Source organism: Lemur catta, chromosome 11 (genome assembly GCF_020740605.2).
Source record: "Lemur catta isolate mLemCat1 chromosome 11, mLemCat1.pri, whole genome shotgun sequence".
NCBI classification, from domain to species: domain Eukaryota; kingdom Metazoa; phylum Chordata; class Mammalia; order Primates; family Lemuridae; genus Lemur; species Lemur catta.
Window position 1 is genome coordinate 51,306,096 of NC_059138.1, and position 27,654 is coordinate 51,333,749.

The 27,654-nt window shown below is 36.1% G+C and overlaps 1 protein-coding gene across 1 annotated transcript; it reads left to right on the forward strand.

Moving 5' to 3' along the window:
• The first annotated feature begins 107 nt into the window (after positions 1 to 107).
• GTPBP10 (GTP binding protein 10) lies at positions 108 to 27,302 on the forward strand. Its single transcript, XM_045564378.1, has 10 exons — positions 108 to 196; positions 2,695 to 2,888; positions 4,055 to 4,146; positions 12,003 to 12,147; positions 14,943 to 15,016; positions 16,508 to 16,560; positions 19,188 to 19,295; positions 19,805 to 19,882; positions 24,750 to 24,873; positions 27,014 to 27,302. The coding sequence occupies exons 1-10, from the start codon at positions 164 to 166 to the stop codon at positions 27,274 to 27,276; spliced, it is 1,164 nt and encodes a 387-aa protein (XP_045420334.1). The 5' UTR covers positions 108 to 163; the 3' UTR covers positions 27,277 to 27,302.
• Positions 27,303 to 27,654: the final 352 nt, after the last annotated feature.

Genomic DNA, 27,654 nt, shown 5'->3' on the forward strand with positions numbered 1-27,654 from the left:
ACGGCCCCTGAGCGCCGCCCCGGCAGCGCACGCTACGACGCATGCGCCGGGCCGCGGGCGCCTGCCAAGGGAAAACTCGCGCCGACGGCCGGCGGTGACGTAAAAAGGTTGCGCCGTACTTCAGTTCCTGCAGCTTCCGCGGGAATCGTGGCCGGTGGCAGTCATGGTGCATTGCGGTTGCGTGTTGTTCAGAAAGGTCCGTGTCTGGTGCTCCTCTGCCTGGTTCCCTTCGCCCCAGCTGAGGGCTCTGGTTCTCCCTCGCTCTTCTCCCTCCCCACTGTTTTTTTCCAGAGGTTTTTTTCCCCTCTTGGTTTTACCGTAGTCCTCTCTGCTCCTCCGGGAGTCAGGCTTTGCCAATAAAGGGTGACAAGGGGGTGTCTGCCTGGCGTGATTAGGGCGGTCGTTTGGGGACAGGGTTTGAGGTTCTTTAGGGGAATTATGTGCACGTGGCATGAGGAATTGGGATACCTGCCTGCCGTGACTCAAATATTGTAGTGTTTTTTTCTTCTTTTAAGTAATATCCATAGCCTGTTCTTCCATATTTTTTTCTCGAGTGCAATGGTAAGATCTTTCTAGGCCTGGCGCAGTGGCTCACGCCTGTAATCTCAGCACTCTGGGAGGCCGAGGCGGGAGGACAGCTAGAGGTCAGGAGTTCCAGACCCGCCTGAACAAGAAGGAGACCCCGTCTCTACTAAAAATAGAAAGAATTAGCCGGGCTTGGTGGCGCATGCCTGTAGTCGCAGCTACTAGGGAGGCTGAGGCAGGAGGATCCCTTGAGCCCAGAAGTTTGAGGTTGCTGTGAGCTAGGCTGACGCCACGTCACTCCATTCAGGGCAACAGAGGGAGACTCTGTCTCAAAAGAAAAAAAAAATTATTTCTAAAAAAGACTTTATCACGAAAAGAGAATGTGTAATTGACATGCCTTCTTGCAGAAAATTTAGGTCTGTTTGTGTGTACTGTCGATCTTAGAATGGCTGCTGTAAAAATTTACAACTGCTTCGAATTAAAAAAAAAAGCACACTTTATATGGGCCTCAACTAGTAATGTTTTTTGAAAACCTGCCGGCATTATATTTTGGCCATTACCTTACTACTAAGGATCAGATTGAAATATTTCCTTTAAGTGAGGCTCCTAAACCTCTGAATCTGGTGAATCTAGAGCAGTAAAAAAGTGTCACATATTGAATAGAACTTTAAAAACCTTCCTCTAGAGTGTATCAGAATGGTCAATATTTCAATTTTTTTCGAAACAAACTTTTTTTTTATTTTAATTTTTTATTTTTTTAAGGCTAGTTAAGGGAAGCAGTGGGAATGAAGAAGGAACAAAGGACTCTAACTGGTTGTGATCAATTAGTTGTAACCACCACTGCACTGGGACCATCCTTAAATAGATGTTTTGATACTTATAATGTGACTAAAGTTGTGAAGATTATGAATTTAGGAAATTATGCTAAGATATTTTGATAGCCTGGGAGGTTAATACATAAGTTCTATACCTAAACGAAGTTTTTGATTTAGTGAAGGAAAAGGTAAACACTAAATACATTATAAGATTTCAAAAAGGGTAATAATAGAGGTATAATAAAATTGCTGAGAGGGCCAGCAAAATCAGGGTAAGAGTTGATTAGAGGAATGAAGAAAGACATAAGAAAATATGGCATTCAAGTTAGTTTATGATAGAAAAGAACATGTGACAGTTTAAGTAGAGGAAAAGCGTGAGCAGAGTGGCATATAGACATGGCAGTCCATTATGTAGTACAGAGCAAAGAGGAAGAGGAGATGGGAAGGGTAGAACAAATGAAAATGATACTGGAAGTGTAGATTAAAGTCTTTGAATATACAGAGTACTAGGAATTTTAGACTTTATTTCATAAACAGTAAAAAGCAAACAAAACCATGGGTGGTTTTTGAATAGGGAGGAAACATGATTAGAGATCAGATCCATTTCAGAAAAATAGCTTGGGCAACAAGATGGAGGATGCATTAAGGAAAGAATGACTAGATACTGAAAGATCATTTTTTGGTCTAGTTACTAGGGCAATGGTACTGGAAAGAGGAGATAGGGTTAGCAGGGCTTCAGAAAAGACGTATGTATAGTCTGAAAGATTTTCATTTGTGCAGTCTCAGTGAATAGATGAACCATGGTTCCATTATTTGAGAGAACATTGGAGGAACAAATTTTGCCTGGGGAAAAGTTTGATTTTGTTACGTTAACATTTGTTTATGAGGTGACTATTATTCGTTCATCTGATATTTAAGAACAAGTTAAATATCAGAGGAGTTTCAAATATAAATTAAATACAGATCGTGTTCTCAGTTGCTTTAAACTACTAAAAGCTACATACATCCTGGTGGAGATGTTCAACATATTGGACATAGGAAATATCTTTCCTATGCAATAGTTATTTATACTCACCCAGGGAAGAAAGTCTGGCATGAAATGAGGGCCAAGGTCAGAGACCATGAGGATAGATGGGACAATAATTGATAATTGAAAAAAAAAAAGTCTTAAGAGACATAATCAAATGAGAAAGGGAGGTCACACTGGAGGTGAGCTAAGAAAAGGTGCTAGAATTGGCATACAGAAAGCCATTACTGATTTTTTTTAAAAGAAGTTTTAGTGGAACTAAGAACTAGAAAGGAGTTCTAAGTTGATAAGCACATTTGGTATATAAATGTTTCTCTTTTATTTAAGTATGGAAATTTCATTGATAACCTAAGACTCTTCACTAAAGGAGGAAGTGGTGGAATGGGTTATCCTCGCTTAGGTGGAGAAGGTGGAAAAGGTGGTGACATCTGGGTTGTAGCCCATAAAAAAATGACTTTAAAACAACTTAAAGACAAATATCCTCAGAAACGCTTTGTGGCTGAAGGAGGAGCAAACAGTCGGTAAGTACTTACTGAGTGACTTTAATTTTATAAAAATCAAACCCTCCTGGAAAAAAAAAGTTAGAAGATAAAAACTTAATTGGTATTTGAAGTAAATTATTTCTTGTATTTGTAACTGAGCGAAAGTCTAAAATATCTCAACTCATAAAAGGCTGGTCCTAAGGAATATTTTGGAGTTTTTAAACTTTTTATCCATTTCTTCTCCCATTGTCTGTCTGTATTCTCTTTGCATTTCCTATGTAGAAATAGAACATTATGTGAATTTCCAGCATTTTCTTTTAAGATTATCCTTGACAACCTTTAGGAAACCTTTCTCAAATCTGAACCATACTACTCCACCCCACCACCATTAAAAGTCAGTTTCGTATAATATTCCACTCAGAGATTAACCTTTTCTTGACTTTTCTAAGACTTTTCTGTGTGTGTACACAAATGTAATTATGTATATGCATATACAATTTTGGGATACAAAAATGAAAGCACAATATTTTACAACCACCTCTTGTTGTTTAACTTTTTTTTTCCATGTCAGAAAATTATTCAGAATAACTATAATATTATAGTATTGAAAATGAAAGTTTGTCATTTGTCTATTTAGGTTATTGTTGACATTTTTTGCTCTTATAGGCACAATGCATCATTCTTATGTAGGTATTATTTTACCTGGTGGTTCAATTATTTTCTTGATAAATTCCCAGATACGGAATTACTAAGTTACAAGTTTATGCCAATTTATTCTCTCATGAGCAGTTTGAGAGTAGCCAAATTAGTCTGTTACAATTTAGGTGCTCTCATTTGAGGTGAATTTTTCAAAAGCTTTGTTATTCAGTGGGTTTTCAATTTTTTTCTATTAATAGCTGATTTGTATCATAGCAATGGTCAGGGGTACAATATCTTAGTTCATTATTGGTTAAAATGATTTTTCCTGGTTAATTTGGTTACTTAAATCATTACCTGATACCATTTTAATGTAATACAATAGTCTAAAATGCAAATAAATAGGGAACATTTTAGTTTTTCTTTAATACTGTATTTGACCATTTGACCAATCTGCATTGGCCAGAAGAGTTGATTGCTACTCTCCTTTATAAACCATCATATTTGCTTGAAGTATAAACCCTCTAATTTAGAGGTTTTCCTTATTTTCATTTGGCTTTTTTTGGTAGGGTTAGTGCACTGAAAGGCTCCAAAGGAAAGGACTGTGAAATCTCTGCACCTGTAGGTATTTCAGTAACTGATGAAAATGGTAAAATTATAGGTGAGTGTACTTCATCTTCTAAGATTGTAAAAATGTGCACATTTTCTAAAATTGAGGATTTGTGGGAATATCTTGAGTTTTAAAAAAAAATTTTAAATTATTATGGCTACATTATAGTTGTATATATTTATAGGGTACGTGTGATGTTTTGATACAGGCATACAATATGAATTAATCAAGTCGGGGTAACCAGGGTATCCATCACCTTAGGGCTGTTAGGAACATTCTACTCTTTCAGTTATTTTAAAGTATACCCTCACTTATTGTTGATTATAGTCACTTTGGTGTGGTATCAAACTATATTTTTGCACCCATTAACCATTCCCACTTTATTCCTCCCTCCCTACTACACTTCCCAGCCTCTAATAACCATCATTCTACTGTCTCCATGAGATCAATTGTTTTTAATATTTAGTTCCCACATATGAGTGAGAACATACGAGATTTGTCTTCTTGTGCTTGGCTTATTTCACTTAACATAATATTGTCCAGTTCCATCCATGTTGTTGCAAATGGCTGGATTTCATTTTTTTTTATGGCTATGTAAATTTCCATTGTGTTTATGTACCACAATGGCTTTATACATTCATCCACTGATGGACACTTAGGTTGATTCCAAATCTTAGCTATTGTGAATAGTGCTGCAATAAACATGGGAGTGCAAATGTCTTTCTGATATACTGAATTCCCCTCTTTTGGATACATACCTAGCAGTGGGATTGCTGGGTCATATGATAATTCTATTTTTAGTTTTCTGAGAAACCTCCATACTGTTCTCCATAGTGGTTGCACTAATTTACATTCTCACTAACAGTGTATGAGGATTCCCCTTTCTCCACATCCTCTCCAGCATTCGTTATGGCCTTTATGATAAAAGACATTTTAACTGGGATCTCATTGTAGTTTTGTTTTGTATTTCTCTGGTGACTAATGATATTGAGCATTTTTCATATACCTGTTGGCCATTAGTATGTCTTCCTTTGAGGAATGTCTATTCAGATCTTTTGCCCATTTTTCAATTGGATTATTTGATTTTCTCCTATCAAGTTGTTGGAGCTCCTTATATATTCTGGTTATTAATCCCTTGTCAGATGGGTAGTTTGTAAATATTTTTTCCAGGTCTGTGGGTTGTCTCTTCACTTTGTTGATTGTTTCCTTTGCTGTGCAGAAACCTTTTAGCTTGATGTGATTCCATTTGTCCAATTTTGCTTTGGTTGCCTGTGCTTTGGGGGTATTATTCAAGAAATCCTTGCTCAGACCAATGTCCTGAAGCATTTCCCCAATGTTTTCATTCAGTAGGTTTTTTTGTTTGTTTATTTTGAGACAGAGTCTCAGTCTGTTGTGCAGGCTAGAGTGCTGTGGCATCAGCCTAGCTCACAGCAACCTCAAACTCCTGGGCTCAAGCAATCCTCCTATCCTGGGCTCAAGCAATCCTCCTGTCTCAGCCTTCTGAGTAGCTGGGACTACAGGCATGTGCCACTACACCCAGCTAATTTTTCTATTTTTAGTAGAGACGGGGGATCTCAATTTTGCTTGGCCTGGTCTCGAACTCCTGATCTCAAGTGATCCCCCCCACCCCCTCAGCCTCCCAGAGTGCTGGGATTACAGGCGTGAGCCACCCTGCCGGCCCTTCAGTAGTTTCTTAGTTTCAGGTCTTAGATTTAAATCTTTAATCCATTTTGGTTTGATTTTTGTAAATGGTGAGAGGTAAGGATCTAGTTTCATTCTTCTCCATATGAACATCCAATTGTCCCAGCACCGTTTATTCAAGAGACTGTCCTTTCCCCGCTGTTCTTGGTACCTTTGTCAAAGATACATTTACTATACCTGTGTGGATTTATTTCTGGATTCTCTATTCTGTTCTAGTGGTCTGTGTCTGTTTTTATGCCAATACCATGCTGTTTTGGTTACTACAGCTCTGTAGTATAATTTGAAGTCAGGTAATGTGATTCTTCCAGTTTTGTTCTTTTTGTTTAGGATGGCTTTGGTATTCCAGGTGCTTTGTGGCTCCATATAAATTTTAGGATTATTTTTTCTATTTCTGTGAAGAATATCATTGGTACTCTGATAGGGATTGCCTTGAATCTGTAGATTGCTTTGGGTAGTATGGACATTTTAACAATATTGATTCTTCTAATCTATGAGCATGGAATATCTTTCCATTCTTTTGTGTCTTCAATTTCTTTCCTCAATGTTTTATAATTTTCATTATGGAGATCCTTCACTTTGATTAATTTTATTCCTAGGCATTTAATTTTATTCGCAGCTATTGTAAATGAGATTACTTTCTTGGTTTCTTTTTCACATTGTTTACTGTTGACATATAGAAATGCCACTGATTTTGACATTTTGATTTTGTATCCTGCAAATTTACTGAATTTGTTTATGAGTTCTAATAGTTTTTTTTTGTGGAATCTTTAGGTTTCTTTAGATATAAGATCATATTGTCTATAAACAAGATAATCTGACATCGTCCTTTCCAATTTGTATGCCTTTTATTTCTTTCTCATATCTCATTGCTCTAGCTAGAACTTCTAGTACTATGTTGAATAACAGTGGTATAAGTGGGCATCCTTGTCTTGTTCCAGATCTTAGAGGAAAGGCATTCAGTTTTTCCTTATTCAGTATGATACTAGCTGTGGGTCTGTTCTGTATGGCTTTTATTTTGTTGAGGTAGGTTCTTCTTCTATACCCAGTTTGTTGAGAGTTTATCATGAAGGGATGTTGAGTTTTATTGAATGCTTTTTCAGCATCAAGTGAAATGATCATATGGTTTTCGTCCTTCGTTCTGTTGATATGATGTATCACGTTGATTGATTTGCATATGATTCATCCTTGCATCCCTGGGATGAATCCCACTTGATCATAATGAATAATCTTTAAAATGTTGAATTTGGTTTGCTAATATTTTGTTGAAAGTTTTTATATCTATGTTCTTCATGGATGTTGGCCTGTAGTTTTCTTTTTTTGTTGTGTCTTTGGATGTCAGGGTGATACAGGCCTCATAGAACAAGTTTGCGGGTATTCCCTTCTCAATTTTTTGGAATAGTTTAAGTAGGATCGGTATTACTTCTTTGAATGCTTGGTAGAATTCAGCAGTGAAGCCACTGGATCCTGCACTTTTCTTTGATAGGAGACATTTTATTAATATTACTGCTTCTGTCTTGTTACTTTTTATTGGTTTATTCAGGCTTTGGATTTCTTCCTTGTTCAATCTTAGCAGGTTGTATGTATTTAGGAATTAATCCATTTCTTATAGGTTTTTTCAACTCTGATTTTATTTCTTTGGGTCTTCACTCTTTTTTTCTTAGTCTGGCTAAAAATGTGTCAATTTTGTTTATCTTTTCAAAAAACCAATTTTTCATTTCATTGATTTTTTTTTTGCTTTGTTTTTAATTCCATTTATTTCTTGTATTGATTTATTTCTTCCACTAATTTTGGGCTTGGCTTGTTCTTGTTTTTCTAGTTCTTTGAGAGGTATCGTTAGGTTATTTGAAGCTTTTCTGCTTTTTCTACGTAGGCATTTATAGCTATAAACTTTCCTCTTATTACTGCTTTTTCTGTATCACATAGGTTTTGGTGTGTTCTGTTTTCATTTTCATTTGTTTTGAGAAATTTTTTAATTTCCTTCTTAACCTCTTTATTGAGCCACTGGTCATTTAGGAGCATATTGTTTAATTTCCATGTGTTTGTATAGTTTCCAGTGTTCCTCTTGTTATTTATTGATTTCTAGTTTTATCCCATCCTGGTCAGAGAAGATACTTGGTATGATTTTAATTGTTTTGAGATTTTTAAGACTTGTTTTGTGGCCTAACATATGGTCTATCCTTGAGAATGATCCATGAGCTGAGGAGAAGAACATATATTCTGCAGCTGTTCAATGAAACATTCTGTTTCATATCTCTGAAGTTTGTTTTGTCTGTAATACAGATTAAGTCCAGTATTTCATTGTTGATTTTCTGTCTGGATAATCTGTCCAGTGCTGACAATGGAGTGTTGAGGTCTCCAGTGATTATTGTAGTTATATATCTTCATATATATATCTGAGTGCTCCAGTATTGGCTGCATATATATTTAGAATTGTTATATCCTGTTGCTGAATTGATCCCTTTATCATTATATAATGACCTTCTTTGTCTCTTTTTTGCAGTTTTGTTTTGAAATCTATTTTATCTGATAGAAGTATAGCTATTTCTGCTCTTTTTCGGTTTCCGTTTGTGTGGAATATTTTTTTCATCCTTTTATTTTCAGTCTGTGTATGTCTTTATAGGTAGAATGGATTTCTTGTAGACAATATATAGTTCGGTCTTGGATTTCTTTTTTTTTTTTTTAATCAATTCAGCCACTCTATGTCTTTTGATTGGAGAGTTTAGTCCATTCACATTCAATGTTATTATTGATAGGTGAGGACTTACTACTGCCATGTTGTTATTTGATTGCTGGTTGTTGTGTGGTCCTCTCTTTCTTTCTTACTTCCTTCTTATCTTCTTTGTTAAAAGTGATTTACTCTGATGGTTTATTTTAATTTCTTGCTTTTTATTTTTTGTGTATCTGTTATAGGTTTTTTGATTTAAAGTTACCATGAGGCTTGCAAAAAACATCTTATAACCAATTATTTTAAACATGACAATTAACTCTGCTTACAAATAAACAAGCAAAGAGAAATCTAACAAACTCTACACTTTAATTCCATCCCTCCTCGCTTTAACATTTTGTTTTCATTTATATAGTTTTATACTATCTATCTCTCAACAATTTGTTTGAGTTATTTTTGATAGGTTTGTCTTCTAGTCTTCTTATTCAAGATATAGTTTATGTACCACAGTTACCAGCAATAGAGTATTCTGTATTTGTGTACTTACTGTTACCAATGAGTTGTATAACTTCAGATGATTTTTTACTGTTTGTTAATATCCTTTTCTTTCATACTGAAGAACTCCTTTTAGCATTTCTTGTAGGACAGGTCTGGTGTTGGTGAAATCTCTCAGCTTTTGTTTGTCTGGGAAAGTATTTCTCTATCAAGTTTGAAGGATATTTTTGAAGGATTTAATAATCTAGGGTTACGGTTTTTTTCCTTCAGCACTTTGAATATGTCATGCCACTCTCTCTTGGCCTGTAAGGTTTCCCCTGGGAAGTCTACTGCCAGAGCTATTAGAGCTCCTTTATATGTGTTTTTTTTTCTTTTTTTCTTTTTTCTTGCTTCCCTTAGGCCCTTTTCTTTATCCATGACCTTAGGGAGCTTGGTTATTAAATGCCTTGAGGTAGTCTTGCTTCAGTTAAATCTACTTGGTGTTAATATTGATATCTTTTTGTAGATTTGGAAAACTCTGTTATTATTTCTTTGAATAGACTTTCTACCACAGTCTCTCTCTGCCTCCTCTTTAAGGCCATAACTCTTAGATTTGCGTTTTCGAGGTTATTTTCTAGCTCTTGTAGGTATGCTTCATTCTTTTTTATTCTTTTTTCCTTTTTTATCTTCTGAATGTGTATTTTCAAATAGCCTGTCTTCAGACTCACTAATTCTTTCTTCTGCTTGATCAGTTCTGCTGTTGACTCTGATACGTTTCTCAGTTTGTCAATTGTATTTTTCAGCTCTAGAACTTCTGCTTGATTTTTTTATTATTATTTTAATTTCTTTGTTAAATTTCTCTGATAGGCTTCTGAATTCCTTCTCTGTGTTGTTTTGAAGTTCACTGAGCTTCTTTAGGACAACTCTTTTGAATTCTTTGTCTGAAAGGTCACCTATCTCCATTATTCTGGAATTGGTCACTGGTGGTACCTTATTTAGTTCATTTGTTGAGGTCATGTTTTCCTGGATATTCTTGATGCTTGTGGATGTTCATTGATGTCTGGGAATTGAAAAGTTAGGTATTTATTTTAATCTTTGTAATCTGGGCTTGTTTGAACCCATCCTTCTTAAGAAGGCTTTCTACATATTCAAAGGGAATTGAGTCTTATGATCTAAGTCTTTGGTCTCTGCAGCCATAATAGCACTGGGGGTGCCCCAAACCCAGTAATTTTGTGATTCTTGCAGACTCCTGGTGGTACCACCTTGGTGGACATGGATAAGATATGGGAGAATTCCCTGGAATACTAGGCAAAGTTGCTCACTCTCTTTCCTCACTCTCTGTGCTGGGCTGCTGGAGTTGGGGAGAGGAGTGAGGTGAGACTCTGTCATGGTCACTGCAGGTCACTCCTGAAGCCAGCTGAGTCTCACCCAAAGCTCATAGTGACTGCTGCCTGGCTACTTCTAATGTTTATTCAATACTCAAGGGGCTCTTTAGTTAGCAGGTGGTGAATCCTGTCTGGACTGGATCCTTCCCTTCTGTAGAGCATGTTTCCTTCTGGCCCAGTGGGTCTTGAAATGCTGTCCAGGAACTAAGGCCTGGACTCAGGGGCTTCGGGAGTCTGCTTGGTACTTCTACTGCAGCTGAGCTAGCACACAAGTTGCAGAACAAAGTCCTCTGAACTCTTCCCTTTCATTTCCCCAAGTGAAAGAAGACACCCTGAGCTGCACTGCCTGGAGTCGGGGGAGGGGTGACACAGGTACTGGCTTGGCCATCCCTGCTGGTGTATCACTGGGTCATGTGCACCCCAAGTGCACTAGCTCTGGGCCAGCACAGCTGCAGGAATTGCCCAAGGACTGCATCCTTTGCAAAGCCTGACTGCTTTACGGATTTATTCCACGTCCCAGGCTGCTGTGTGTCAACTGGTGGTGGGGCTAGCCAGACATAGGGTTTTGAGGCGGAGGATTTCCCTTGGCCAGGCTGGTCTAAACGCTCCCTCCATGGGTGCCTGCAGAATTCTGCCCTGTGCTGTGTTCCCCCCGTGACAGGGCGTCCCTGAGTTCCATTGCAAAGTCCCAGAATCACTTCACTCTCCCTCTGCTGGTCACACAGATTCTCTCTCCACTGTGTGTGCTATCATGGCACTGCCAGGAATGGGGGAGGAGTGGCGTAGGCAATGGGAGGCTGTCTTTTCTGCTCTCTTCAGTGCCTCTTTCCTTGATATAATGTTAATATCAGGTACCATGATCACTCACCTGATTTTTGGTTCTTCTGAAGGTGCTTCTTTGTGTGGACAGTTGTTGAATTTGGTGTTTGTGCAGAGGGACAATTTTTGGAGGTTTCTATTTGGCCATTTTGTGCCACCTTTTCCCTCTCTTGAGTTTAAGAATAATTTTTTTAAATAATTAACAGTTTCAGCAACTAATTTATAATAGAATATTTTAAAACACAAAAGTTGTTCAAAATTGACTTCTTGATTTAAGATTATTTTAAAGATACAAGAGTGCTCCATTTTATTTTTTTATTTTTTATTTTTTTTTTGAGAAAGAGTCTCACTCTGTTGCCCGGGCTAGAGTGCCATGGCGCCAGCCTAGCTCACAGCAACCTCAAACTCCTAGGCTTAAGCGATCCTACTGCCTCAGCCTCCCAGGTGGCTGGGACTACAGTCACACGCCACCATGCCTGGCTAATTTCTTTTCTATGTATTTTTAGTTGTCTATCTAATTTCTTTGTATTTTTTTAGTAGAGACGGGGTCTCGCTCTTGCTCAGGCTGGTCTCGAACTCCTGAGCTCAAACAATCCACCCACTTCAGCCTCCCAGAGTGCTAGGATTACAGACATGAGCCACCTCGCCTGGCCTACTGCTTTGTTTTAAAACGTATAACTAGTCTCTTTTCAACTGCTTTTAATTGTTTTTCTAGGGTCAGACCTTATGATAGAAATTCAATTCTTTGGTTTAGCCCTCTGGATTTGTAAATTGGAACTTCCTGGCATGTATTTCTGAAAGAGAATATCATGCTACTTATTCTACTTATTGATCTTTGCTGTAATTCTCTCCCTCTTTTTAAGGAGAACTCAATAAAGAAGGTGATAGAATTCTGGTAGCTGAAGGAGGTCTTGGTGGCAAATTACTTACAAATTTCTTACCACTGAAAGGCCAGAGACGAATAATTCACCTTGATCTAAAACTTATAGCTGATGTAGGCCTAGTAGGGTAAGTATCATTGATATTTTTACTATTATACTTTCAAAGAGACAGTCTATGAATAGAAAATAAACGTACATGGTAATTTGGGGCCAGAATTATTTGTAGTTTATGGAATTTGTGCATTGTGTATGTACTTTGGCAATATGACACTAAATATAGTTATTTTCAAATTGTCAGCATAGAGTTTCGTCATTAAAATTCATTGGTAAAAGGAAGATCAGAGCAATTGAATAGGTCAATGGGAATGTCAGAGAATGAATAAAGAAGAAAAATCGGTCAAATGCAATGTTATAAGGAGGTTAAAGAATGTTACCATATATTAAGGAATAAAATTAGGAATTCAAACAAACCATATTTTTAAAAATATATAGAAGGAAATAAAAAGAAGGGAAAAAAATAAAAAGAAGGGGAAAAAGAAGAAATAAAAAGGTTGAGATGTTCGCATGAGTCTTAATAGAGTCATTGAGGTGTCAGTAATCAGATGGCTAAAGATTGGTGTAGACAGTCTCAATTCTCACACTTACACACTAATGGACACCAAATTGGATCTTGCTATGACTATTTCTGTGCCCTTTATGCCTCTGCTTAGGATCTGTCTATTTCAGTACTGCAGGCCTTGCAAGATCATCATCTTCCATCAGCCTTGGTTTTTTCATTAAATAATGCTATTTAGCTGTGGGGTTTGCAGTGCTGCTGCCCACTGGAGGGGGATAGATAGCAAGATAGTGAATAGATAAAGGCAGGGAAAACTTAAATTTACATTTCTCCATTCTCTCTCTCCTCCTTCCTCTCTGTAGCCCTCTTAAAGCATTATAGTTATTCAGATGGGAGGAGAAGATAGGGAAAACTGCCTTATTTCTATTCTATTCCAAATTCCTAGTTCTTTTTTTTTTTTTTTTTTTGAGACAGAGTCTCACTCTGTTGCTCGGGCTAGAGTGCCATAGCATCAGCCTAGCTCATAGCAACCTCAAACTCCTGGGCTCAAGTAATCCTTCTGCCTCAGCCTCCCGAGTGGCTGTGACTACAAGCATGCGCCACCATGCCTGACTAATTTTTTCTATATATTTTTAGTTGTCCAGCTAACTTCTTTCTATTTTTAGTAGAAATGGGGTCTCGCTCTTGCTCAGGCTGGTCTCGAACTCCTGAGCTCAAGCAATCCTCCCGTCTCGGCCTCCCAGAGCGCTAGGATTACAGGCATGAGCCACCGCGCCCAGCCTTAAAAAATTCTTAAGTAGAGTGTTTTCTGTATATATGCTAGTGCTTTTACTTAGGCAGCTATTTTTGAAAAGTTCTTACTGTGAATACTGGCATAAGTAGATATCCTTTTAGCTGGTTTTCAAAATGGACTGAACCATAGAAGAAAATTATCATTTAACTAATACGCTTGTACTACTGTTGTCAAATCTGATCTTTGCATAGGTTGGATTTCAGCCTCTAAAATTTTCATTAAGTACTTTTCAAGAAAAATCTCAAATATCTGTTCTTCAGCCATTAGCATCGTCTTTCTAATCATACTTTGATCTTGGAAATAGTTGCTTGCTTTTTTATGTGCTTAATAATTATTATGAAAATATGAGGATATTGGAAATAAGCAAGTCCAGCTAGTAGTAATCTTGGAGAAAAATATTGCAATTTGCTTTTCAAAAGTTACAAGAGCCTGGGTGAAACAGGATATGAGAAAACAATGTATGTTCCAGAAGAAATGAGTCATTAAGAATCTCACATAATTACATTTTAAATTCATTACAGAAAGATTTTTTATGAGGAAAATTGTTAAAAGAGCTCCTTATAGAGCTTATGAATTTTTATAGAATTCAAAATTAATATTTGCAAAATGTTACATTATTATTCCAAATGAAAGTTTGGCAGAATTTTTTGAAAGAAGAGCTTTCTTAAGGAGACAGGGATCACATTTGTCTCATTACTGTATTTCTGATGCTTAGTATGTTGCCTTATACAAAGTCAGTGCTTGATAAATATTTGTTGGATAAGTTCAATGAAAATATGTGAATGAGATTTAGGAAAGAATCCTTTAAAATGACCCCCATTTCTAGTACTTACTTTCATACGTGGCAGGACTTTCCTAAGGGAAGTTTAGCAATGAAATCAAAAGCCTTTAATATGAGCATATATTTTACTTCACGATTTGCTTATCTAGAAATTTACTCCAAGAAAGAGATCAAAGGTATATACAGAGGTTTAAGGATAGTCACTGCATTGTTTAAAGTTTCTAGGAAAAAGTTAAATAATACATGCTTATTTGCGGAAAGAAAAAATAGTTGTCTATTAATCCTACCACTCAGAGATGACTATTAACAGTATATGTCTTTCTAGCTGTATACATGTTTTTTGCAGTGTTAGTTACAATAGTGAAAAATTGGAGACAACCTAAATGTCTATCAATAGGAAAATTAGTCAAATAAATTATACTTTACCATTGAAACGTGTTCACCTTATATTATTTCATTTAAAAAGCAGGCCAACCAACTGTAAGTAATTCTTTCAAAAAAAAAAAAAATTGACCAGGTGAGCTGGCTCATGCCTGTGATCACAGCACTTTGGGAGGCCAAGGCAAGAGAATCACTTGAGGACAGGAGTTTGAGACCAAGCCTGGGCAATATAGCAAGAAACCATCTCTACAAAAAAACTTTTTAAAAATTATCTGGGTGGGCATGATGGCATGCGCCTATAGTCCTAGTTACTTGAGAGGAGTCTACTTGAATTCTTAGGAATTCAGAAATAAGCAAGTATTATTAATACTGGTATTTGCTGTAATGTGCATTTTAATTTTCTCATTTCAGATTCCCAAATGCTGGAAAATCCTCTTTGCTAAGTCGAGTTTCTCATGCAAAACCTGCAATTGCAGATTATGCATGTAAGTATAATTTGATGGTATGTTTTAATGTATGGAGGTAAACTTTTTAAAGACTAATATTTCTTTTCAGTATGAATAAAATGAGAGCTCTGAGGGTAGCCTTAGTTTAAAAACTTTTAGCAGATAAAATACATGCATTTTCCATTAATCTTTGAAACCTCTAAACCCCTCAGCAAAGTTTCTTGTCCCTGTTAGACACTTACTTTATTGCATTTAATTTATTTCTCTGTTGCATAATCATTTATTTGGTTTAGTTAGAATTTTATGAGCCACCTACTCTTTATCAAGTACTGTGATAAATACTAGGAAAGCTGAGAGAATACTTTCATTTATTTAGAAAATATTTATTTCTAGGAACCACATTACGTTGTGGGGTTACAAAAACTGGTAAGCAGAAACGGCTACTATTCTGATTTTTATTGAGCTTACAGACTAGCAGGGGAAAGCATATATATCACTAATAAATAAAGGGAATATAGAAGGGTTCTAAGAAAGAGTGTAGGTGACTGCTTTAAATTTCCTTGAGGAGGTGTGATGCTTGGACTGAGATATGAAGAATAATTATGAGTTAATTAGTGAAAGGGAGGGAGGTGAAGGGTCTTTTAATCAGAGGAAATAGCATGTACACAAAGACTTAGTGGTGGCAGGGCGTAGATTTGTGTGTCTGGAGATATGAAGTAAGAGAAAGAGGAATTGAGATGAGACTAGAGATGTATGTAGAGACCATATCACATAGACCATGTGGGCTGTATTTGATCTTTCTATCTTAAAGGCAATTGGAAGCCTTTAAGCAAGGGATAAAATTATTAGATTTGCTTTTAAAGAGATATGCCTATAATATAAAAAATGGATTGGTGTGGGACTCAAAAGGATTTGCAGAAATCAGTCAGTTATTGCAGTAACTGGATGAGATATAATAGAAACTTAGGGTAAGAGTAATGAGTGAATACGATGGGATCTCTGCCATCATTAAACAAAAAGACACAGAATGACATTAACCTGGAAAATAAAATTAAGCCATTCTAAAATTAGACTGTGATGAAGTAGAGTTAACTTTGGACTAATTGCTGTAAATTGCATGGCCAATATTTGTTGTAATACAGGGGACTTGAGAAGGAAAGAGGAGGAAAAGCAAAAAATCGTAGGAAAGAGGCTAGTGTAGGATTGGTGAAGCTTAAGGATAACTTAATGAGAAAAGACTAGAAAAATTTCATCTACAAACCCAGTAATAGAAACCTAAATTCTGAGCCCCACTTCCCAAAACTTTCTTACCATGCACGTTGAAGTACAGTAGAGAAAAATTGAGACTTACTAATTCATAAAAATAAACAGCAAAGATAATCACAGCTTCCATTTCAACAAGTTAGAACAAAATCTGAATTAAACTGTTCACAGAAAAGAAATATTATTCATTCTATGCATAATGTTAAAACAATTTTGAGAGTACCAGCCTTTATTCTAGGCTTAATTTATTGTTGCTTTTCCTTTTAGTTACAACATTGAAGCCTGAACTTGGAAAGATTATGTACAATGATTTCAAACAGGTTGGTATTTTTGAATTAAAACATTTGATTACAAGTGAATGTACTTGGTTTTGGTACTTTGACTTTATATTTGCCTGTTTCTATGGTATTAGGGGGGAAAATGGTAATAAGATTTTTTTTATGATAAATGAAGCTGGTCAAAATAATTCTGAGCACTATCATAGTAAAATATTGTGTAAGAACTTAATTTCTTCTTCCAAAGATTCGTTCCAGTTTATTTATCTCCTTAATCTGTTTCTTCTCATTGCAAGTCCTTCTTTTATTACCATATTTGGATTATTGATCTTCATTTCCTAAAATCACTTTCTAAAGTTCATGGAAATGATTTTATTCCAACATTCTTTTTTTGAAAAAAAAAAGTTATAGTGGGATTTTGGTCTCATCTAGCTATTTAAATTTACTTTTCCTTGATAAGAACTATAGATCTTCTGTATATTAATAATTAGAATAAAAACTAAATAAATTTTTTAAAATATATACAATCTAGTAGTTGTGCTCCTAAATATTTCCCAGATGAGTTGAAAAGTTATGTCCACACAAAAGCCTCAATATGGATGCTTATGACACCTTTATTTATAATTACCAAAACTTAGAAATAACTTCACTAGGTGAATGGATATACTGTGGTACATTGAGACAGTGGAATATTATTCAACTGTAAAGAGAACTGGGCTATCAAGTCATGAAAAGGCATCGAAGAACCTTAAATGCATATTACTGAGTGAAAGAAGCCAATCTGAAAAGGCTACATACTGTATGATTCTAACTATATGATCTTCTGGAAAAAGCAAAGCCATAGAGATAAGCAAAAAGATAGGTGGTTGCCAGGATTAGTGAGGAAGGAGAGGTGAATAAGCAGAACACAGAGCATTTTAGGGCAGTGAAACCATCCTGTTAGGATACTATAATGGTGGATACATTATGCGTTCGTTAAAACCCATACAGTTACTTACTATTAAATTGGAACTAACTAGTGAGCACACATGTGCATAGAGGGAAGTAAAACTCAGTGGAAATCAATGGGGGGAGGGGGGAGGAAGGGAGGGACAAAAACCTACCCAACGGGTACTATGAACACTTGCACTATTTGGGTGACGGGCACACCTTTAGCTGGGACTCAAGGATTACAAAAGTGATCCATGTAACTAAAACATTTGTACCCCCTTAATATTTTTTGGGAAAAAACCCCATAGAATGTACAACATCAAGAATGAACCCTAATGTAAAGTATGTACTTTGGGATATAATGATGTGTCAGTGTAGGTTCATATAATCCTATGACATAATTGAAAAGGCATAAAAATTTATGTTCATTTATAATAGTAATATAACAGTAAAAAAACTCAATTATAATATATAATATTAAATAGTGTAAATATAAGATAATATACAGGGAACAACAGAGGAAAAGAAAACATTGTTAATTGTTAAGGGAAATCAGTACAGAACCTCTGAAGGACATTTCAGAGTCTGTGTTGTGTACACTGTTTTGTCATGTAGGTGCCACTTCCTTCAAGACTGAATTCTTTTTTTTTTTTTGAGACAGAGTCTCGCTTTGTTGCCCAGGCTAGAGTGAGTGCCATAGCATCAGCCTAGCTCACAGGAACCTCAGACTCCTGGGCTTAAGTGATCCTCCTGCCTCAGCCTCCCGATTAGCTGGGACTACAGGCATGTGCCACCATGCCCGGCTAATTTTTTGTATATGTATTTTTAGTTGTCCATATAATTTCTTTCTATTTTTAGTAGAGACGGGGTCTCGCTCTTGCTCAGGCTGATCTCGAACTCCTGACCTCAAGCGATCCACCCGCCTCGGCCTCCCAGAGTGCTAGCATTACAGGCGTGAACCACCGCACCTGGCCAAGACTGAATTCTTTATCCACACTGGGCAGTGGGTGTAGAGCACTACTTTTCTTCCCTTACTGCACCTCTGAATTTGTCTGTGTGGTTCAAGAACAACAATGATAAAGGATGACTAGGCCCAGAAATTTGAAACCAAACCTCTGGAATAGGGCCTGGGCATCTGTAGTTTCTAAATGTTCCCTAGGTGATTATGATCACAGTGAGGTTTGAAAAGCACAAGTGTAGAATGATGGTTAATAATTCTTGCCATCTATGAAAGGAATATAGGAACACTGTATTTTTCACTTTGTATGAATGGTTCATAATCCTGCTGGTATCATGTGAACAAAAAAGGAACAATGGTGCCAAATAAACAATTACAAATTGAATTTAAAACTATAGAGCTATACTTAGTAAATGTCTGCTGAATTAATATTCTTGTAAACTTCTACAAATTCAGATTGTGAAAGTTGAAATTCTATGAAAAGTTCATATTGGACAATACAATTTATGAAATTATAAGTTTATGTGATTAGTAAATGTTAAACTCATCCCTAAATTCCTAGATTGTTAGATTAATAAGTAAAAATAGGACTTTAATATCTGATAACAAAGGATTTTAATACTCTAATTATTTTGCTATAAAGGTATCTTGGCTTTTCAAAAATGCATTGGTAATCATAAATTAGGAACTGTTTATATTTGAAATATGGAAATTTTTGTATGTAATTGAACATGAGGTTTTCATATATTTTTCTTTTTCATCAAACCATTTAACTTTGTGTTAGATATCAGTAGCTGATCTTCCGGGTTTAATAGAAGGAGCACATGTGAACAAAGGAATGGGCCACAAATTCCTGAAGCATATAGAAAGAACTAGACAACTTCTTTTTGTTGTAAGTCATATACATGTGTTGTTCAAGTGAATGTGAAAATCAATAAGTTGAGTTTTCCTAGAAATTTTAAATAAGATTTAAAGATAGTGTAGTAGCTTATGTTACTCTGCTAAGTCTGTTATAATATGGGGATAGAAATGGTATTGTTTACTGTATCAGATACAAGTTTGGCCATACTTGGGAAGGCTTAATTCCTTAATATTTCTAACATACTACTATATTATATAGTGTCTCTTTCATACTTCATTGATGGTGCTAGAATTATAGGTGAGATTTGTCTATAATTGGTATAAACTTTCTTGTCTATACTAGTTTTTCATTTTATTAGTGACTGTTATTTTGGCAGAATAATTATAGTTACCTTGATACCTCAATTTCTGTTATTTATTTTGAATTGCTAAGTTACCAGTATAGATTGAGAAATTATTTTTGAGAGAATAAAATATTTCAAAATATAAAAATGTATAGCTGTTCTTACATTAAAGACTATCTCTTTCCTTCTTTTTTAGGTTGATGTTTGTGGATTTCAGCTTTCTTCCCAAACTAAATACAGAACTGCTTTTGAAACCATAATACTGCTTACAAAAGTAGGTTTTCTGTTGTATTGTGTTCTGTATCTGGTCTAATATGTAGGCATAAGGGACTATACGGAATGGCATATTTAGAATAAATACGCCACCTTACTTTTTAAAGCTTTGAATATCAGTTAAAGAATTATTTAAACTTGCTGTCTCCAGTTGTTCAATTTTCACTTGCTCCTCAAACTATTGCAATGGATAAAATCCTCCTTGGGCTTCCAACTACCTATTGTAATATTTACTTGTCGGACTTTATCTTGCTTCAACTTTGACACGTTGTCTGTTTCTTCTTCTTGAAACATTCTCAGTCTTAGCTTAATGAACTACATCTCCTGGTTTCATTTCTACTTCTTAGACTGTTTCTCAGTCTACTTCTTAGGTTCTTTTCTGCTCATCCTTTAAGTAACATTATTCAGAGTCCTATCCTAACCCTGTTGTGCAATCTTACCCATTTCCTGTTGCTTCAGTTACAGGTAATATCCCAATAACTGCCATATCTGTATCTGATATCCAGATCTTTTGGTTGATCTTTGGTTTGGTATACATTATTATATGTGATTAGACCAGATGCGTATTGGACAAGTTTGATTGGATGTCCTCTTAGCCACTCAATATGTATAAAACTAACTGGGGTTTTTTTTGTTTGTTTTTTTTGTTTTTTTTACCTGAGCCACTCCCAGAACTTTATTGAGCATGTAAGCCAGAAACCTGGGTGGCTGTCTTGATTCTTTCTTCTCGCCACCTACATTAAGCTCTGTCAGTTTTATATCCTGAATCTCTCTGAAATCCATCCACTTGTCTCCCTCCGCACTGTTATCATCAGCCCCTCTCACTGTAATGCCGAATGTGGTCCTGTCTGGTCTTCTCTGCTTCCATTCTTGCTTTTCTCTAGTTCATTTTTTATATGGCGGCTGGAGTGATCTTTGTAAAAGAACCAAGCTAATATTTGTTCCCTGTGTAAAACATTTTGATGGTCCCCATTGCTGTTAGGTCTAACCTGGACATGGTGTATGAGGTCTGGCAAGTCTGGCCCTTGCTTAGTAGTCCTTCCCTCAGCCCCTTCCCTTATATACTGAATTTCAGTTATGTGATTTTTCCTTTATATAACATGATGTTGACTTCCAGGACTTTGTAGATCCTGTTTCATTTGTCACATTTTTTCTTTAATGAGTAATGCTGCTGTGAACATTTACGTATAGGTTTTTGTGCAGACATATGTTTTCATTTCTCTTGGATACATACCTAGGAGTGGAATTGCTAGATCATTTGGTAACTCTGTTTAATATTTTGAGGTGCTGGCAACTGTTCCAAATTGGCTGTACCATTGTACCATTTTGCAATCCTGCCAGCAATGTATAAGGGTTCCAGTTTTTCCACATGAATGCCAACACTCCTCTGTTGTTTTTATTGTACCCATTCTAGTGGGAGTGCAGTAGTATTTCATTATCGTTTTTATTTGTATTTCTTGTTGGGCCTAAAAATACTGAGTCATAGAAATGCCCCCTGTATTTCTGGAGACAAGATTTGATTTCAGAAGTCACATAAGGCTTTGCCTTAAAGAAAAAAGAAATGTGTTGGTTCAAAAGCTGCCTCGTCTCAGGAGGGCGTCTCCTTGGTCAGTAAAAGCTGCACTTCAAAGAGACAGCTGTAAACTGGGCCTATGGTTCTCACCTGTTTTGAAAGACAAGGCAGGCCTCTTCCTAGAGCCATGGGTTGCCGGAGCTGGCAAGGACCCCCGGAGAGGAGAGCTGATCAGAGAGATATGCTAATGCCCAAGCCGGGCCCAGAAGGAGCCATGCGGTTAAAGTAATTAACACAAAGCACAGCTCATGTTGACTTCTGAAATCATCTCTGTCTCCAAGAACACAATCACCAGAGCCAAGATGTCTCTGTTTTTTGCTAAAGTAATAGCCTTATCAGAAAACTTAGAAGTTTGCCCCAAGAAGATTTTACAACTCATTGTTCCCCTAGTTAGAGTTAGTTAAAGGATCTGTAGTAGTCTTTTAGAAGACTTTGACCCTAAAGCAAACTGCCTGTTAGTATGTAAATCCCGTTGCCCTTGGCAACGGGAGCCTGTACCTACCCTATATAATACCTGTGTGGATATTAAGTTTTGGAGATATTTCTAGCGGGAGGAAATATCCCCATCCGGATACCCTGCTTTTATCTATTTTCATAAACCTTTACTTTATAAACTATATCTTTGGCTCTGTGTATTATTATTATTATTTCTGTTTCCTACTATTTTTTCATCCTTTGCGAGACCCCTGCCTGAGAGACCTGATCGGAAGAAAACCTCTTTGCTGGGAGCGTAGCTAACTCCCTGCACACTGGCGTGGTCAACTTAGAGACCTGATCCAAAGAAAGAGACAAAACCCCTTTTGCGGGGAGCGTAGCTAACTCCCCGTAATTTCTCTTATAATTAATGATGCTGAGCATCTTTTCATTTGCTTATTAGCCATTTGTACACCTTTGGAGAAATGTCTGTTCAGATTCTTTGCCCATTTTTTAATTGTGTTATTTCTCTTTTTAGTGTTGAGTTGTAAGAGTTTTTTGTATTTTTGGATATAAGTCCCTTATCAGATACATGATTTGAAAATATTTTCTCTCCTTCTGTGAGTTGTCTTTCCACTTTCTTTATGGAGGCACAAAATTATTTGTTTATTTCCCCAGTTTTATTAAGGTATAAAAGTTTGTCAATTTTTATGAACAGATAAAAATTATATATATTTAAAGTGTGCACGTAGTGTTTTGGTACATGTATGTATTGTGAAACAATTAAATCAAGCTAATTAACATCCATCACATACTTATTTTTTTGTGATGAGAACATTTAAGATAGCTATTCTCTTAGCAGGTTTCAAGTATATAATATGTTATTATTAATTAGAGTCACTATGCTATACCATAGATCTCAAGAACTTATTCATCCTGTCTAACCAAAACTTTGTTTCCCTTGACCAACACTCTACCATCTCTCTCTTTCAAGCCCCTGGCAACCACCATTCTGTTCTCTGCTTCTGTGGGTTCAACTTTTTTAGATTCCACATAAAAGTGAGATCACACAGTATTTGTTTTTCTGTGCCTGGCTCATTTCACTTAGCTTAATGTCCTCTAGGTCCATCCATGTTATCATAAATGACAAGATCTTCCTCTTTGTAAAGGCTTAATAGTATTCCATTGTGCATAAGTATGTGTGCATAAATATCACATTTTCTGTATGCATTCATCCATCAACGAACTCTTAGATTGATTCTATATCATGGCCTGTTGTGAATAAATGCTGCAGTGAACACGGGAGTACAGGTATCTCTTTGACACACTGATTTCATTTCCTCTGGACTTACACCCAGAAGTGGGATTGCTGGATCATATGGTAGTTCTATTATTAATATTTTGAGGAAACCTTCATACTATTTTCCGTAATGGCTCTCTTAATTACATTTCCACGAACAGCGTTCAAGGCTTCCTTTTTCTCCATAGAGACTAGCACTTGTTATCTCTCTTTCTTTTTCATAGTAGCCATTCTAATAGGTGTGAGGTAATATTTTATTGTGGTTTTAATTTGCATTTCCCTGATGACTAATGATGTTGAGCATTTTTTCTTATACCTGTTGGCCATTTGTAGGTCTAATCTTCTTTTGAGATACATCTATTCAGGTCCTTGCCCTGTTTTTGATTGGGTTCGTACTACCCAAAGCAATGTACAGATTCAGCACAGTCCCTATCAAAATTCCAATGACATTTTTTCACGTTTTTCTATTTCTAAAATTCATTTCAAACCATAGAAGAGCTTGAATAGCCAAAGCAGTCTTGAGCAAAATGTACAAAGCTGGAAGCTTCACACTACCTGGTTTTGAGACTTTCTACAAAGCTCTAGTAATCAAAACAGCATGGTACTGGCATAAAAACAGGCATATAGACCAATGGAACAAAATACAAAGCTCACAAATAAATCCATGCATTTATAACCAACTAATCTTTAACAAAGTTGGTAAGTAGACATAATGCTGCAAGGATAGTTTCTTCAAAAAATGTTTGGGAAAACTGGATACCTGTGTGTAAAAAATGAAATTTGACCCTTATTCCATCTCGTATACAAATTCAATTCAAAATAGATTAAAAACTTAAACATAAGACTTGAAACTATAAAACTATTGGAAGAAAACATAGGGAAAAAGCTTCTTGATGTTAGTCTGGGCAGTGATTTTTTAGACACAACCCCAAAAGCATAGGTAACAAAAGTGAAAGTAGACAAATGGGATTGCATCAAACTAAAAAGCTTTTGCACAAAAAAAGGAACAATCAACAGAGTGAAGAGACACCCTATGGAATGGGAGAAAGTATTTGTAGACCATACATCTGATAAAGGGTCAATATCTAAAATATTTAAGGGACCAAAACAACTCAATAGCAAAACAACCCCAAATTTTTTATTTTGATTAAGTCCCATTGTTTGTTCTTTTGCTTGTGCTTTTGGGGTTATAGCTAAGAAACCATTGCCTAATCCATGGTCACAAAGATTTACTCCTCAGTACATTTACTTTTTCCACAAACACTATAGGTATAACATTAAATTTTTATTATTGACTTCTGAATTTTATCTGTGTGAAGTTCAGATACCTATATTTGGCTCTGGACACAAGATCATGTGTCTCTAGGATGTTGTATAAGCTAAAATATGCTAGCACATGACCTAAAAAAAAGCATTTTCTGAATTTCCTTTGTTTTGTGCTTATTAGGATTTATTGCATTTCAGTAATGTGAGTGGGCTTTAGATTACCCAGGCCATTAAAGTACAGAAAGATATTACCAGATAGGTAATTTATACAGATAGTTTTATAAAATTATTTGATTTTTCTCTTTTGATTTAAAGGAGTTGGAGTTGTACAAAGAAGAACTTCAGACAAAACCTGCCCTCCTGGCAGTTAATAAAATGGACTTGCCAGATGCCCGAGATAAATTCCATGAATTGGTAAACCAGCTTCAGAATCCTAAGGGTAAGCCCATTTATTCATTTAATTCTAATTCAATGAATACATGCAGAGAATGCTAAGTTTTATAATCAGTGGAAAAGAAAACTGACAGTTTCTACTATTAAAAATCAAATATATTTGAAGAAAAAACACATACCATATAAGATGTTTAAATAACATTGTTACATAATTATCAAGTTCCATGGCCAGACATGGTGGCTCACACCTGTAATCCCAGCACTTTGGGAGGCTGAGGCAGGAGAATCACTTGAGGCCAGGAGTTCAAGATCAGCCTGGGCAACACAGCGAGACCCCATCTCTAAAATAAAAAAAATAAATAAGCTGGGCATGGTGGCATGCACTTGTAGTCGCAGCTACTTGAGAAGCTGAGGCAGGAGGATCACTTGAGCCCAGGAGTTTGAGGCTGCAGTGAGCAATGATCACACCACTGCACTCCAGACTAGGCAACAGAGCAAGAGTCTGCCTCAAAAAAAGAATAATAATCAAGTTCTAGAATGTATGATATGGACAATAAGTTAGAGGAGACAAAAGAAATATTAATTTGAACTGAAAAGGCCAGCCTTCGTGAAGAAGTAAAAACTTAAATTGGGGCCCTTGAAGAGTGCATAGGATTTGGATAAAAGGAGGAAAAAGTCAGCATCTACCTGTGAATTCTTTTGCTTTAGTTAACATACTTCACAAACTCTAGGACTTCATTCCCCTAGTATGATACACTATAAATTTAAAAACAGAGCTAATAGTTCTGAAGAGGTATGCTTCTTTCCAACACCAACTCTATAGGTCTCTGAGTATTTGTTTTCTAAAAAGAACTGGAGTTTTCTTATGTATGCCTGACAAAGAAAAACAGATGCTATTAATCCAAAAGGATTTATTTGTTTGAAATTTCCTTTATGGACCACTTTGTGTAAAATAACTTAAAGGGGCTCTCCACAGTTTTGAATATTGACCTTTTCAGAACACCCTTTATCCTATAGCAATGATGCTTTCATTTTTCAGCATCTAATAGAGGACCTCATGCACAAATGAGGAAAAGTAGGGTGCATAGTAAGTGGCTAACATGTTTTCAGTAGTACTAATTTGTCTTGTTTTTATCCTTGGGATAACAATTGGGGAAAATAGATTATATAGTGTACTCTAGGACTTGCAGATGGCACCGTAAGTTCCTTTCTCAAAAATTTTTCTCCTGTGTAATTTACATGTTGGAGATGTGTGGGATTAATAAGTTACTCTTTGGATATAAATATTCCCTGATATTGTCAGATCGTTAGACTTCATTCCTTAATGTCATTTGCTTCATAAGATCCTTAGTTTTGTTTGCTAGCTTGTCTTGCAAAGAGGGGAATTTTCACAGGAAGTACCAGAAGTGAGCGTAACTTAAGATTTTGTAACTATTCTCTGGACTATGATAAAACAAAAGGTAGGCCTTTCAGTGATATTTCCTGAGTTAGCTTCTCTAGACTTTCTTGGGGGCCTTAGGAATCTCAGAAAGCCAGCTCCATGCTGTCTTTTTTGATCTCTTTCAGTCTAGCCTTTCTAGTTCGTATCAGTTAACCCATCCAGTCAGTATGCTGTGCCCCCTTTCCATTGCCATGGTAGCAGGAAAGAGGAAAAAGTAATATAACAGCTGTTAGCCCCTGTGAGGTGATAGATTGGGCTCATCTGAAATGATCTTCCCTTGAACTCCCCGTACTTCCTCTTCAATTTTAGTATAAATCCTAGCATCAATGATGATAAGCCTATACTTTTGGGAAGTTAAAGATTTCCTGTGTACGAGGCCAAATATAAATGATGTCTTTATTTTTTTTAGAGAAAATTTCTTTCAAAGAATCTATTGCCTCACTTTATTGACCCCCCCCCCAAATTTATTACTACTGTAAGTAAATTGTTTTTGTGATTCATCTTCTTATACTCAGTTTGGTTTAAAATATATTCATCCAACAAATATTTACTGTGTACCTATCGTGTCAAGAACCTTACCATTGTCAGTAGTAAAATCCAAAGGTTCTGAGAGCTTATTAGAGAGAGGAGGGGAAAAAAGGAATTAAAAATGGTAAGTTTTTGGTTCCTTGCTTCACAGATAAAACCTCTAACACAATTTTGACTGACTTTCAAAGACAATCAGCTTAGCTTTGTGTCGTTTCAGATTTTTTGCATTTATTTGAAAAAAACATGATTCCAGAGAGGACTATGGAGTTCCAGCATATCATCCCCATATCTGCAATTACTGGAGAAGGAATTGAAGAATTAAAGAATTGTATAAGAAAATCACTGGATGAACATGCCAACCAGGAAAATGAGGCATATCATAAGAAACAGTTGCTTAATTTACAGATTTCCAATACAACATCTTACAGTGAGCGACTGTCAAAGCAGACTGTTACTAGTTCCAGAGTGGACATAATTTAAGCCTATTAAAAATAGTATCGGTGGAATACTATTTAGCCCTTAAAAAGAAGAAAATCTTATCATTTGTGACAACATGGATGAACCTGGAGGACATTATGTTAAGTAAAATAAGCTAGGCACAGAAAGACAACTACTACATGATTTCACTTATATGTGGAATCTTAAAAAATTTAGCTTTTAGAAGCAGAGAGTGGAATTGTGGCTACCAGGGTATCTGGGGTTGAGGAGATGTTGGTTAAAGGATGCAAAATTTCACTTAGATAGGAGTAAGTTCCAGAGATCTACTATATAGCATGGTGACTATAGTCAATAATAACAATGTATTATATTTTGAAAATCACTAAGAGTAGATTTTAGGTGTTCTTACTAAAAAAAATA

Excerpts from the sequence above, each read along its gene's own strand:
- GTPBP10 (XM_045564378.1), top strand. The coding sequence starts at position 164 with ATGGTGCATTGCGGTTGCGTGTTGTTCAGAAAG. Across the intron at positions 2,889-4,054 it reads GAAGGAGGAGCAAACAGTCG|GGTTAGTGCACTGAAAGGCT; the intron begins GTAAGTACTTAC and ends TTTTTTTGGTAG. Across the intron at positions 24,874-27,013 it reads CCAGCTTCAGAATCCTAAGG|ATTTTTTGCATTTATTTGAA; the intron begins GTAAGCCCATTT and ends GTGTCGTTTCAG.